We start from the raw sequence: 13471 nt of genomic DNA, 5'->3' as shown, positions 1-13471 counted from the left end.
TCAATCTCCTCCTTTTTAATGATGTTACTTGAAAAGGACCACTGCTCAAGTCTCTATAATGTATATAAAAAGAACATGGTGCATCCAAGTCTAAGGCTCCTTTGGTAATTTAAAAACATATGATTCTTTAATCACAGCTTTGCGTCGATAATATTCCTCACAACAGTCCTGCTTTTTACTGCATATTATAAATTTGTGTTTGAAGCATTACATAGATCCAAATTTAAGCAGAGGTTATTGTGATGCCATGATCAAATGTATACAGTTTTTTTAAATCCATACCACAGAGAGACTTCCAGAAAGGACATGCAGGAGTGGAGTAGAAAAAAAAATGTATGTGCCCAAACATACACATTTCAGTGTACCAAAATTTCTTTTACAGGTTGATTTATTTGCCACATTTCATTTTGGCCGAATCTCAGTACCAACACATTCGACCATTCTGATCCGCACAGTTTGTATCCAATACATTTCGCTGTGCTAGTTGTCACAGTTTGTATCCAATACATTTCGCTGAGCTAGTTGTCAAAGTTTGGAAGTCATTTTGAAGTTTTCAGACTTACAATAATTTACAAAATAACCCCTACAATTATCTCTCTTAGTGCGTTGACACTACACTGACTGTCTCATGGTGTCGTCCAAATAAATAAAAAACTTTGGATAAAAATAATTTTAAAACTAGACATGAAAAAGAAATTGTGAAATTTTAACAGTCTTTCTAAAATATAATATCGGTCTATACTGCTTTCAAGGAGTATTTTTAAAAACATACAAGCCTTGCAGCAATAAGGTTAGCTTACGTTTTATGCACAGGTGCTTTTCAAAATAGAATGCCAGCATTTACCACTTCCATGAACCATGGCTTTTCTACACTTGTGGAATAGGTAATACCACACGGCCCATCAAACTCAGGGGTTTGCTGCAAGTTGGTTAGCCCAACCAGACTGCAAATTAGATCCAATAAGATTTGTTTTCCCATGGAAACATGCCCTTCTGAAAAAAGACATGCCAACAACGTACAACGTAGGTCAATGAAGCTGGCTGTAATATTCAATGGAATTATAAAGCATCCAGTTGTGTGTGTACACAACATGAAATGCATCAGAAGGCTCATAAACCTGCCTGTTAGAAACACAGACCGTTCAACACCAAGTCAGAATCAATTAACGTGCCAGTTTGATATACAGACCACTTGACACCCTAGAGAGCGGATCAATATGCTTTTCTCATGGGCTCTACCAAGACCATCAGCAAAGAGAGCACATCTTCTTCATCAATCAAGAACTGTCTTATGGATTTTTACAAAGGGAGTTGCAATATAGGTTTTCAAACCCACCTGGATTGTAAATCAGTCCCTCTAATGGTCCAAATCAAAAATAGTCGTTTGATACAATTGTTTCCTTGGAGAGCAAAAAAAGACGCAGGTCATACAAAGTGGTGGAAAGATAAATGTGAGCAGGTGTAGTGTAGGCCATGTGAAGAAAGCGCACAGCTCTGGAAAGTCATTGTGCACTACATGACATGGGCTTCCTGAGCCCATTATCGCATGAAACACTTGATGCTTGGAGGCCAAGATCCAATCAAGGCACAAACAGCAGCATGAGACACAAAGGGCCTTCTCCAACAATGGTATTTATTGTGCTTTGAAGTAGAAATGTTGGTCCATGCTATCCACATTTTATGCCCGCTCATCTTGGCATTCTTTCAGGAAACAGAATCTGTCTACGAACCACCAATTTGCTTGGGCTCCTACACATTGTCATAGGGCACAGCCAAGCCAATGTTATAGTTGTAGCCAATCACTTCATCGTACGACGATCGGCAGATGGGAAGAATGCTCTCCCGAGCGAGATGATCCACAGAAAACTGATATGAATAGATTATTCCTCGATGCCTGTGTAGGAGACAAACACATGAAGAAGGTCAATGGAGTTGATTTTAGAATAATAAAGAACTGCTTACTTACCCAGTGTTAGTTATTTCCGATGAGAAATCATCATCACAACGCCAAACTATTGCAGCCTTGAGCACAAGGACTTCAGAGTTTCTAAAACATCTCAACATTAAAAAACAGTAGTGCATATTCTCATGTCATTTGAGCACCCACATCATGTCTCTCTAAAGTGCCACACCTAAATTTTCTTTTCAGCCTAGAAGAAGCCACTAAAACTTAGTGCAGCAAGATGGTGATCAATGGAATGAACCCATCCAAATACAAGTGACTGGGACAAATGTCACACAGTCAAAAATTCTGTTACTTTCTAGAACAGGGTTCTCTCTTGGATCCACACAATGTAAAAAGAATGACACGCAGTGTCCTGCCAGAGAGAAGGAAGTGCAATGAACATCAGGAGGCCAGGTGGTTCAGCAGCACTGCCATACCAGACCATTGTTAACACTAAGAAATAATGTTAAGATGAACAAGTTACTTACCTTAGGTAATGCTCTTTCGAGCAAATACTCTACCTAACCGCATATTCCTCATCTTCAGACTATTCACTGGTGCTTGACTGGATGCAGAAGATTTTTCAGCATGTGTGCCGTAAGGTGGCATTGTTTTGCTTTGTGTCGATCTTCCCTGAAGTGACAGTCGGAGCAGCATACAAGCGCCACACAAGCACGCTGTGACCAGTTTCTTCTGAACATTATCGGTGTCCTTGGACGTGGAGTCAAAAAAACATTAATCTGAGCCAGTGTGCAGATCTCTAACTTGCAACCTTTTTTGATGGAAATTCCAAAGAATGGAGAGGTGGTATGGCGATGAGAGACATATAGTTAGATAGAGTATCCACCAGAAAGAGCACTACTGATTCTAAGTAACTTGTTCTGATGGATACTTCTAACCGCAGATCCCTCACTTTTAGAATAGAAAGCAAGGCAGTACCTTCCGAGTTGGAGGATCTGTAGACTGGCTCCTCAAGAAGTCTTGTGGGACCGAGCTGGCAAAATGCCCTTCCCATCGCACCTGGGTATCAAGGCACTAGTGCTTCATGAATGTATGCACTGAAGTTGCAGTTTGAAAAATATCCAGAACAGGCACTCTGCATGCCAATGCAATGTTACCAGACTTGACTCTGAAGGAATGGGTCGTCAAACCTTCTGGACAAAAAGAGGGGTAGCCTGTATGACCCTAACAGAACCTGGGCATATAATACGAATCCAAAAGGGCTGACTGATGCAAAAATGTAGAAGCACCAAGTCCACCTGGGACTAGGAGGACACATGATTTCCCACAGCAGTCCAGCTGATGAGCAGTCTGTCTGTGATGAAGCCAGTGCACACCTGGGATTGGGGCCATGGCAGGCACAAGATATCCCTTTGCGGTCCAGTTTAGGATCGGCTTAAGGAATCTTTGTGATCCAGCCAATTAGCAGTTTGCTGAGCTGGAGGTTTTCCCGCGAGCACAGCAGACACAGGACAGCCTGGCCAGCATTGCCAGACACCATAGAATAAGGGGGACAGTTCCCCCAGTGTACACACGTGCATGTATGGATTGGCACTTGACCTTGCTGCAGTCCTGCCTGTAATTAGAGGTCGAAACGTACCAACGCCTGGCAATAGGAGCACGACAACTTATGCACAGAAAAACAAAGGGTATATAGCTGGAGGCTACCGGACCATATATTAGATGTGCCCCTAACTCTATGTTTGTTTGCCGTGCAATATTCAGGTTTGACTACATGGCCAAATAGAAACAACAGACACCTTAACTTCAATAAAATTGGACAACAAGGATAGTGCTCTTTAGACTTTTACAAAGTGAAAGAATTTCAGTGGAAAGAATAAAAAAGGAATTTACAGAATGTAAAAAATATTTACACTAAATAAATATATATATATATATATATATATATATATATATATATATATATATATATATATATATAGTGTTGGTTATGAAGGATTCTGTGCACTATTTATTGAAATACCATTTTTAGTCGACTGATACTGCCTGTCCAATACATTAGTAGTATTGTTGTCTAAAATATATATTTTTCAATTTATCCCCACAGAGAACCTCGTTTTTTGCATACGTCAGACCTTCTGGAGGCTGGTTCTTGGCCAGTGCATAGCAGACCTTAAGGCAGAGAGCTATGGAGCTGGACTTTCTGAACTGCCATGCCTTTCTTTGCCTCAGAGAACCACCAAAAGAGTTGATCATCTACCACATGGACTTCGACTGCGATCAATGTAAAACCCCAATGCTTCTTTGGGGTCCTTTGGAGGTCTGAGGTGGAGCAAAGAATGTCAGATGTTTCATCGACTGTTCAACATGAAAGGAAGTCAAACTTTCGGCAGAAAGGTCTCTCTAGGTCTCAGCACCAGTTTGCCCTGAAAGAAGGTGGGGTAGGGTGGCTAGACTGAAAGAGCCTGAAGCTCACTCACAAGATGAGCTAAAGTTAGCTAAAAAAGAAAGACCAACTTAAAAGCCATAAAATGTAGCGTGGTAGCTATGCAATGGTTCAGAAGGGCTGCACATAAGAAAAGTAAGGACCAAATTAAAATGCTACCGTGGCATCACAAGGGGTTTAGAAGAAAACTTATGAACTAAGCCTTTAAGAAATCTTAACACAACAGGTGGTTTGAACAAGAATGGCTGGTCTGGTAAACGCTAAAAAGACGAAAGGGCCAAAAAATAACCTTTAACTGTGCTACTGCAAGTCCATGCTGGGTCAAAGACAAAACAAATAACGATACATCCAACGGTGTGGTCTGCAAAGGGTCTGTATCACAGGTGCCACACCAAGGTCACAAACTTGCCCCAGCCTCCAGCATGAACATTTTGCAGAAGGATGCTTGCCCGCAAGGGTGACATTCACTACTCCGGAGGAAGATTGGATGCAGTTAAGTGTCCCAATCAAATTCCATGCATGGGGTTTAGATTACACAGGACCGTATTCAAGATGCTGCCCTGCTGCAGAAGACCCTCCAGAAGCAGCAATACAAAATGGCAGTTGTGATGTCCATGAGGACCAAAACCAGCCTCCCATTGATGAACAGCAAGCAGGCTTTAAATGTTAAAAGAATGGCCTGCAACTCCAACAAGATGATGTGTAGACAAGTATAGAGTCCACCAAAGACCAGAAACCAGAGAGTTCTCTGATCTCCGCCTCTCCCAGGTTACCTTCGCAATGGGATACGTTACATCCTGGCTACAGGCTGTGCATGAGCAAGAAGTATGTGACTGTGCCAGCCTAGGAATAATTGACATGGTCCAATTGTTTAAAATCTCAGCATGACGCCATATTTTATTCACCTGAAATTCAGATCAATACTATTTTTACATTGTACTTCTAACAGATCAAGACCCTGAAGCAAATTCTCCTTCATCTAACATTTCCCACCAAAACATGGAAGTCAATACTTCATCTCAGCCTGCTTGGATCCCAGAAAATGTATCTCTCTAGGGACCAGACTAGGCTTTCGGTTGTAGCACTTACAAAATGCAAACTCTATGACGATACTGAGGCAGAGGAAATTGTACAGCATAAGGCAATCTCTTAAGAATCTTCACTGACTCCCAATGGTTGACAAGAATATAATAAAAACAGTCTGCATTATTCATCAAGCCATTAAAGGCATAAATCTTTCTTTCAGGACGAATCCTCAAAAACTGCAAGGTTCTAGTTCGGCCTTAAAATGTTAATGCTACGCTACAAATGAATTATCTAGCACAAAAATTCCTTTAGCATGCAGGCTGACCTTCTATGGTATTTCTTGCCTGCCAACATACTTCTACACCCCATAGGTAGTTGTAAAAAGCAAATCACACCAGACTTTCGAAGCAACTGTTTTGTATGACTGCTCTTGCCATCTGCAACACTATGAACCACTTGCTGACAAATGCATAAACCAAACCAAAACAGGTGTCCAAGAATTCAAGACAGAGTTATTTCTGTGAACCCTTCCTTCAAAGGAGTAGTTTTTGGGCCGAGGGTTAGCAGCAGTTTACATGAGTGAATGTTATTTTTTACATCGAGAATCACTCAATATTAGGAAAGTAATGGAAGATAAACAGCCTCGATTAATTAGCAACTTTCTACAATGACTGAGCCATTTGTACAGAACCTCGAACTTCCCATAATACTGTCCTCCTAATAGTCACTCATTGAGCCAGACCTAGACATGAAATCCCCCGGAACCTCTAATATGGAGCTCGAGCTCCCTTTTATTTTAAATTCGTATTTATTATTATTTTTATAACAACTGTTGCAGATATACGAGAACACCATCAGGCAGCTATAGCAGCTTACACATATAGACCTGCCCATTATACATGGGACAATTCCAGCAGTTATGAAAGACAGTAACAGCCTTGATTTGTAGACCAATGAAAAACAACAAAGGGGAATTGAAAGAACAACCTTCCCAAAACAACAGCAACACTCTCCCAGTCTCACACGCGAGACATCAACCACCTGAAAGAAAAAGACAAACGGAAAAAAAAAGCAAGCATTTGCAATGCAATAGGTCTCGCAATTACACGCGTTTGAGCTATTGGCATTCTAAACAACAATGCCTTTTTTGTTTTGCTTTTTAAAAACATAAATAAAAGGCATTGTCATTTACAATGCCAATAGCTTAAATTCGCATAAATGCGAGACCTATTGCATTGCAAATGCTTGTTTTTCTGGCCACCCCAATGTGCCACCTTTTTTTGTTTAGACATTGGAGTCTACTAGGTTGACGTGCTTGCAAATGCACAATTTGTCTCCACAAGCCTTGAACTCATAAAGTGTTCTTGCTACTCAGTTTTGGCCAACTGCACTGCCCTTTTAGGCTTCGAATGGCACCATTTCACTTAAATTTACACCAAAGTGCTCCGGTCAGACCTGCCAGGTGCTCCACGCTGCCCCTGCCACAAAGATCACATGGCTTTTTTTTTAATAAAGATTGTCTGGGGTGGCTCGCACACACCCTTTCTCTCTCTACTGACTACTGTTCACATTTCACCTCTATTTATTTAAAAGGTCCAATATTTGACTTTTCATCTGTTTCATTTGATATTTAAAATTACTTTGATCGATCCCACACCCCCATACGGCTTAGCTTAGAAAAGGTTATTCAATTTGTTGAGCAATGGTTGTTTCTGTATGTAAATGCCAGAGACAAAATTGGTGTATTTATTTCCATATTCCAACGCTAATGGTTCTTTCTAGCACAAGGCCAGAAGGCTGAATTTCTATTCCATGTTTTGTTTTGCAGGTCACCAGTCTTTCATGGCTCCTTCCTGCAGTGTCTTACACTGCCCTGTGGCTTGTACCTGCAGTAACAACATTGTGGATTGCCGTGGGAAAGGTTTAACAGACATACCAACCAACCTACCGGAGACAATTACTGAAATGTACGTAAGATGATGCGACTGTCTGCTAAAGCTAATGGTGGTGGTCCATACTTTTTCTGATTGTTCAAACAAAAAAAAAGTCCTACATGCCGAATAACCATTATACAACGACAAGTTCAAGGCTCAGGCCTGTCTCTGCATGCTTGTAATTTTACTTAAATGTTGATCGACTGTCTGGTGTCCCGGTTTATGGAAGGAACGTAAAGACATCTTCATTGTCTGATGGTAACATAATATGAGTTCGCAAATACAAGATTATCGTGCCTTGCATATGGATTGTGATAGCCCTCTAGTGCTGCGGTCGCATGTGCAAGTGTATTGCACTGGAAAGCATGCCTAATACTGTAAGGCTTAACTTTTTCAAATCACTAAAAAGGTATCTCGCATTACTCATCCCCCGGGCTCTGCTAATTCTATCCACATCTAACAAAGTCAGCTAATACCTCTAAGCCCATAAAGAGTTGGGGTTTATCCACTTTCCTTCCTTCGTCTCCTGGTGTGTCACTGCAACCCTTTAAACAAGGGCGGGGGTACATATAAAAAGGAGCGAGGACTTCAGCACTGGTGTTGAATAGCCTCGGGTTATCTTACTTCGAAAGACAGGCAAATATAACAGACTCAACAAATCTCCTTACCTCGGCGCCGCTGCTCCGAATGAGAAGCCCCCTCCACCTGAGGGGGTGCCTCCCGTGGTCGCCCCCAGGGTGGCGGTACCGGCCCCGAACGAGAAGCCGGTGGCCATTCTCCTGACTCAGCCCACGTACCACGCGGGGCACTCCAGGCTCATGCGGCCCACGAAAAGACAGTGGCTGCTGATGACTAGTCGCAGTGCCGGGGCGTGTTTACATCCCAGCCTCATAAGCTAGAGGGGTGGGGGGAAGACACATGGAGAGAGGAGGACTCGCTCCACACAAAGGCGGCTATACGACCAAATGAGAACCGCGCGCTCAACAACTGCGCACAATCCCATCAACGAGATGACTCCAAGAACAGTGCACAGCTTCGTGCAATGCATGCCGGGCTCAAGTCAGTCGGGCCAGTGACAGCGAGGACGCCACGCCTATGAAAATTCTAGTTCGGGCCTCCCACTTGACACAGCGAATAGGAGAGAGATCAACGCAAGTAAAAGGAAAGTGAAAGTAAATAAAGTACGAGGTCGTCAGAGTATAGGAGTTAGGAAAACACTTTTAAAAGGTGATGCATAGGGAAGGAGACGTTCTCATCATGTTTGGTTACCCGTCCATTTATTAATGCACCGTTTGGTCGTGATCTATCGTTTTCACAAGACGCTCAGAGTTTAAGACGCTTGTGGTACGCCGGTAATCACAGGCAAGCTGGTAAGTTTCTACCAAAGTTTAATTCCAGTAAAATTGACCCAAGTTTAGAGAGCGAGCCGGTCTGAGCAAAAGACCTCCTGCAACTGCCAAAGGCAGAACGATGCGAAAAAGTTTGTGCACAGACAGTTCCTCATAATTAACGTGGCATGTGGAAGCATAAATACACAAGACAAGCCCGGCGGAGCGTGGCGCGCGTGCGCTTGGGGGAGTCTGCGCAAGCGCGTCTCAGAAGCGCGTCCACAGACCCCGATCGCTGCGCGTGCCCTGGTCTGTCTCCCTTGGGAGCAAACACGGCAACAATAAGTCTCGTTGGCGGCAGCGCTTCGCGCTGCAACGCCAGCGAGACCTAAAAAGGGCATAAGGTGCACTATAAGGACCATGTTAATAGACAGCCAACATAAGCAGAAAAAAGGAGTCTAGTGTATCATTGCCAGTCAAACTTTACCAAAGAAGAACTTCTTGCGGGTTGCACTCTAGGACGGCTTATTGTCAGATTTGGGATTGATGGCCAGTAGGAAAGTTCCACAATCCAGGATTGTGACAGGCTTAGGCGGAAGTATGCATTCAGTTCCACCCTTGCATGCCTGTAAAGACCCGCCTTCCATGTCTGTGTTACCAGGGCAGAGAAAGATGTCCAGTTCATTGCTATTAAGGACCAGCGCAAAATATATGTAAGTAACAGTGGATTTGTTGGCTTTTGTTCTGGTCATAAGGCCCAGAAGGCAAGGTTTCAGATAGTTGGCTCTCGATCTTCTCCCAACAGCACCTGCAGGACCAGACCAAAGTCCAGAAACTGGCCCTTGCTGGCCACATCGTAGACATACTAGTGGCATGTGGGGTGCATGGCTTGCAGGCACACAGGCGTTATAAGTTCCATGGAGGAAATTAAATTGAAAGAGTTTGAGGCGTGCACGTATTGCACATACTGAAGGGTCCATGACCATTCTCTGCCCGTCAGTGGTTCCCCAATCTTAGTCACCTACTTGGATATCAGTGAGATCATTGGTTTGAACTCAGTGTCCCTCATGGACCTATATGCAATCATTAGGTAGTATCTATGATTGCCCTGTGTCCACAGTGTAAGATTGAGTGCGTCTGTCTGTGGTTCTGCCCACACTTTACTCATGTAGATGTTATGGCTCTTGACAAAGCAGCATGAGTCAGGAACTGCCCTGAGGGAAGGTCATATGCTTCAAGTATAGCATGGAAGGGCAGGAGGAGACCAGCACCATAAAGGCCACCAACTGTGATAACCCCTGCTCAAGCCCATAGGATCTTGTTCACCCTTGTTCACCCACATCACGAGCTGCGCAAATCAGGGAAGATTCACAATGGCATTTCCGGTGCGTATGGGGTCCCGTCTGCAGTTGCTAAGGTTCCTGTGCCAGTTATAATGTGCTGCCTTCAATAAGAATGAGGCAGGGTGGGAGGTGTAGCTCTCATGAGCTCAGACAATGCCCTTGAGGTAGATGTGCCAACAAAGGAGGGGTTACTGATCTACTAACACATGCTGGCAGAATGTCTTGTTCACCGCGGCACTCAATTTTCCATCCTTCTGAACTGGGTAAATTGAGAACCATATATTAGGTCATAGTAACATGTGTTGTTCACAGCTCTTAGAAAATGGCAGAAGTGTATTTGCAGCGGATTAGGAAAATCTGTATAATATCATTATCATCATTAGTAATAGTAGTAGAAGTACTATCATAAGAGGAACCTTTCTCAAGCCAAACACCTACTATGAACATAGCGGCTTTCAAGCCAAGGGTGATGCCTGAAGAAATCTCTCCTTCCACTTTTTTTTAGTGAACAGGTAAGACCATTTATAAAGCAATCAATAATGGACTGTTATCATAAGATATTTTTATAAGCCTCTTTATGAGTTAAGGTGATGGATGTCAGGATGTGCAATGCGCAGACTAAACCTCCTAAAGGGAATCATGACTTCTTATTTTCTATCAGTCATCATGCTTGCATTCAACTCCATAAGTAAAGAATCCCTGATAAGGTGAGACTGTGATTAATCTCCAGATACCCACTGTTGAACTTTGATCAAGATCTGTGACACTTCCAACATAAGATCAAGGATACGTTAAGACTTCATTTATTGAGTTGTCTGAGAGAATGTTGATGAAATGACTGCAGAGGTCATGAAAGCACACATATTTATCAACCTATGCCATGGATTCTGTTCCAGAGAGGAGTAGACTTTCTTGGGCCATCAAAGTTTTGGGAGCTTTGTATTGGTCTGATGGGGAAAAGGCTAACCATGCATAAATTATACCAAACCTGGTTGTGTGGACTATGAAACAGAGAAAGAAACGTTGAGAAAATGACCATGCCAAGCTTTCCATGTTTTAGTGTTGGGTATGGTTTATGTGTTGAAAATATTTCGCTCCCAATTCAGTAGAACAAGCAATGGATAGTTTGATGATACAAAATTTGAACAGACAGCATCACTTCTTACGAACCATTTTTAAAAAACCCTTTTAACCCCTTGAGTGCCCATGACGAGATGGTCTCGTCATGGGCCGCGGTTGCGCTGTGCCCATGACGAGACTATCTCGTCATGAACCCCGCCCGCTAATTCAACGCCCGGCACAGGGCGGGGAAAGGGCGGGGCACACAAGGGGTTAACTCAGAGAATGTTGAGTCTTTGTCCTGCAGTGAAAATGACTCTGGAACAATAACAGAACACTTAGTAATTAGTGTCCACTTATCTAGAAGAGGGGATCTATCTCTCCGTATATGAACTGAGAGGTCTATCTTCTTAAATGTCAAGGAACGAGGTCTCTTAAAAATTCTATGCCAATGGTAACCACCAAGAAGCTTGCCTCAATTGTAAACAGGACGTTTTTATAGAGAGTGGGGCACACACCTCATCAAGCAGTCCACCTGGATGATCACCTGTAGCAGATGAGCATCAGTCAGACAGTAATGGATCCGATACATCTCCCTTCTCTTCATATTAGATCAGACTAGAGCAATAGGAGCAAAACATACTAAATGGTGTTAAAAGGTACAGTCCACGGACACCTCTTTGACAGGACAGCAGAATTGGGGCTTCATGAATAAAACTGTTTTTGCATAAGGACAATAGGAAGCTATTTACCTGTAATTCTAGTACTCCTCCAGAAGAATCCCCATTAAAGTCATAAACACAGCCCCCGCCAAGTGTGGTATCCGTTACATTTTTAAAAACATACATAAATATTTGCAATGCTCATTTTGTACCCTAATAAAAGTATAAACTGTCCAAATTTAACTTCGTTTTTGAGAAAACTAAGCGACTTAAATATAAATTGTCACTAAAATAAGATAATGAAATCAGGAACAATTTCCACAAACCTATTTTGAAAGGAGAAGAAAGGAGGGCAATGCAAGCAGATAGTTTTCCTATCACTGCGCCATTAACGAATCCCACCATGCCCTGCCAGTGACAGATAGGTGAGTCCATTTTTTAATGACAAGTTATGATCCTGGGTATGAAAGCATAAACACTTCTGTTCATTCGTCTAGTGAGATGGGGGTACTGGTTAAGATTTGAATGAAGTGTCCTCATCAGTAGGACTACAGGTAACTTTTCGTTCTCTGTCAGATCTACACAGTCCTGCCGAGTACCACACATCATAGATTACTATAACACACTGTAGTGCTTGTGTCCACATCACCGCACTAAAATGCTATTGCCACACATTATCTTGAAGCGAGCCCCTAAGTGGGATGAGGAGCTACAAAAGAGTCTTGTGTCAGCAGCCAGAGTTACAGGCATGGCCCAAGAGAGCTCAGCCTGGGTCTGGATAAGTTGTTTATTTAAATAAAAGTGTTACACAGAAACATTAAATGTGGCTGTCTCCTTCACTTCCTTGTAACATGAAACTGTTGCACAGTAACATTACAAGTAGCTGTCTCCCTTTTTTTCCCCTTGTGGCATGAAGCTGTTACAAAGTGACATTAAAAGGAGCTGTCTCCCATTGCCTCCTCATGGCATGATGCATGAGGGGTTCCCTGCACTGGCCTCACACACACAGCTCTGTGCTAGATCGCTACATTAGTCATCACTTGCATCTTTAAACTCTTACAAAGGTCAGTTAAAACTATTTGCAATATTTTATATTTTTCTCTCCGAGGATGAGAAAACGGATCCAATCCATGTTCATACTCCGTTGTAAATAACTCCAATCAATCATTATGGGGAAGTGTTAGATCCATGACATGGCTGCTAATGTACTGTGTCTTAGATCAATAATACCTACGCCCAGAGCACTGTTGAATTGTTAAAGCTTTTCTAGATATCATGATGCTCAAAATGGTGCCTTTTTTACATTCATCTTATTAAATTAATGTGATTTTTGTTTTTTCTCGCAATAAATTTTCACTCAGTGTCTCAAATAATGCTTTAAAATGTCACACATAAGAACATTAAGAACCCAAAAATATTTCACATTAGCAAAATGACACCTTGACAGTTATGTCTTCACTAATAGTCAAACAATGAAAAGAATACCAAGCCCAAACCAGGTAAATAGGCAGAGCAATGAAAAAAGAGAAAAAGCCATGCCATCTCCTCAAACAGATTCCTCGGCAATCCTGTCCCACCCGGGTATCAACCCTGGAGTCTGATTCAATACAGTAATGCCTTATGAATGTATGGACAAGCCTCCAGGTGGCAGTCCTACATATTTCTGAGATGTGAATGTTTCTCGAGTGAGCCGTCGTAGAAGCATGCTCCTTGTATAGTAAACTTTATGCTAGTCAAGAATGGTTGCTAACTGGTAATACAGTAAAA

General features: G+C 42.4%; 1 protein-coding gene across 1 annotated transcript in view; it reads right to left on the bottom strand.

Annotated features, from left to right (window-relative positions):
- Nucleotides 1-370: 370 nt before the first annotated feature.
- Nucleotides 371-13471, bottom strand: part of FBXW8 (F-box and WD repeat domain containing 8) — a 698699-nt gene continuing 685598 nt past the window's right edge. Inside the window, exon 11 of the mRNA XM_085633260.1 lies at nt 371-1894. Coding sequence (XP_085489386.1) covers nt 1750-1894 — 145 coding nt within the window. The 3' untranslated portion in view covers nt 371-1749. The remainder of the gene's footprint in view (nt 1895-13471) is intronic.

This window comes from Triturus cristatus, chromosome 11 (assembly GCF_964204655.1).
Source record: "Triturus cristatus chromosome 11, aTriCri1.1, whole genome shotgun sequence".
Classification (NCBI taxonomy): Eukaryota; Metazoa; Chordata; class Amphibia; order Caudata; family Salamandridae; genus Triturus; species Triturus cristatus.
This window is presented reverse-complemented; position numbering and strand designations above follow the sequence as displayed.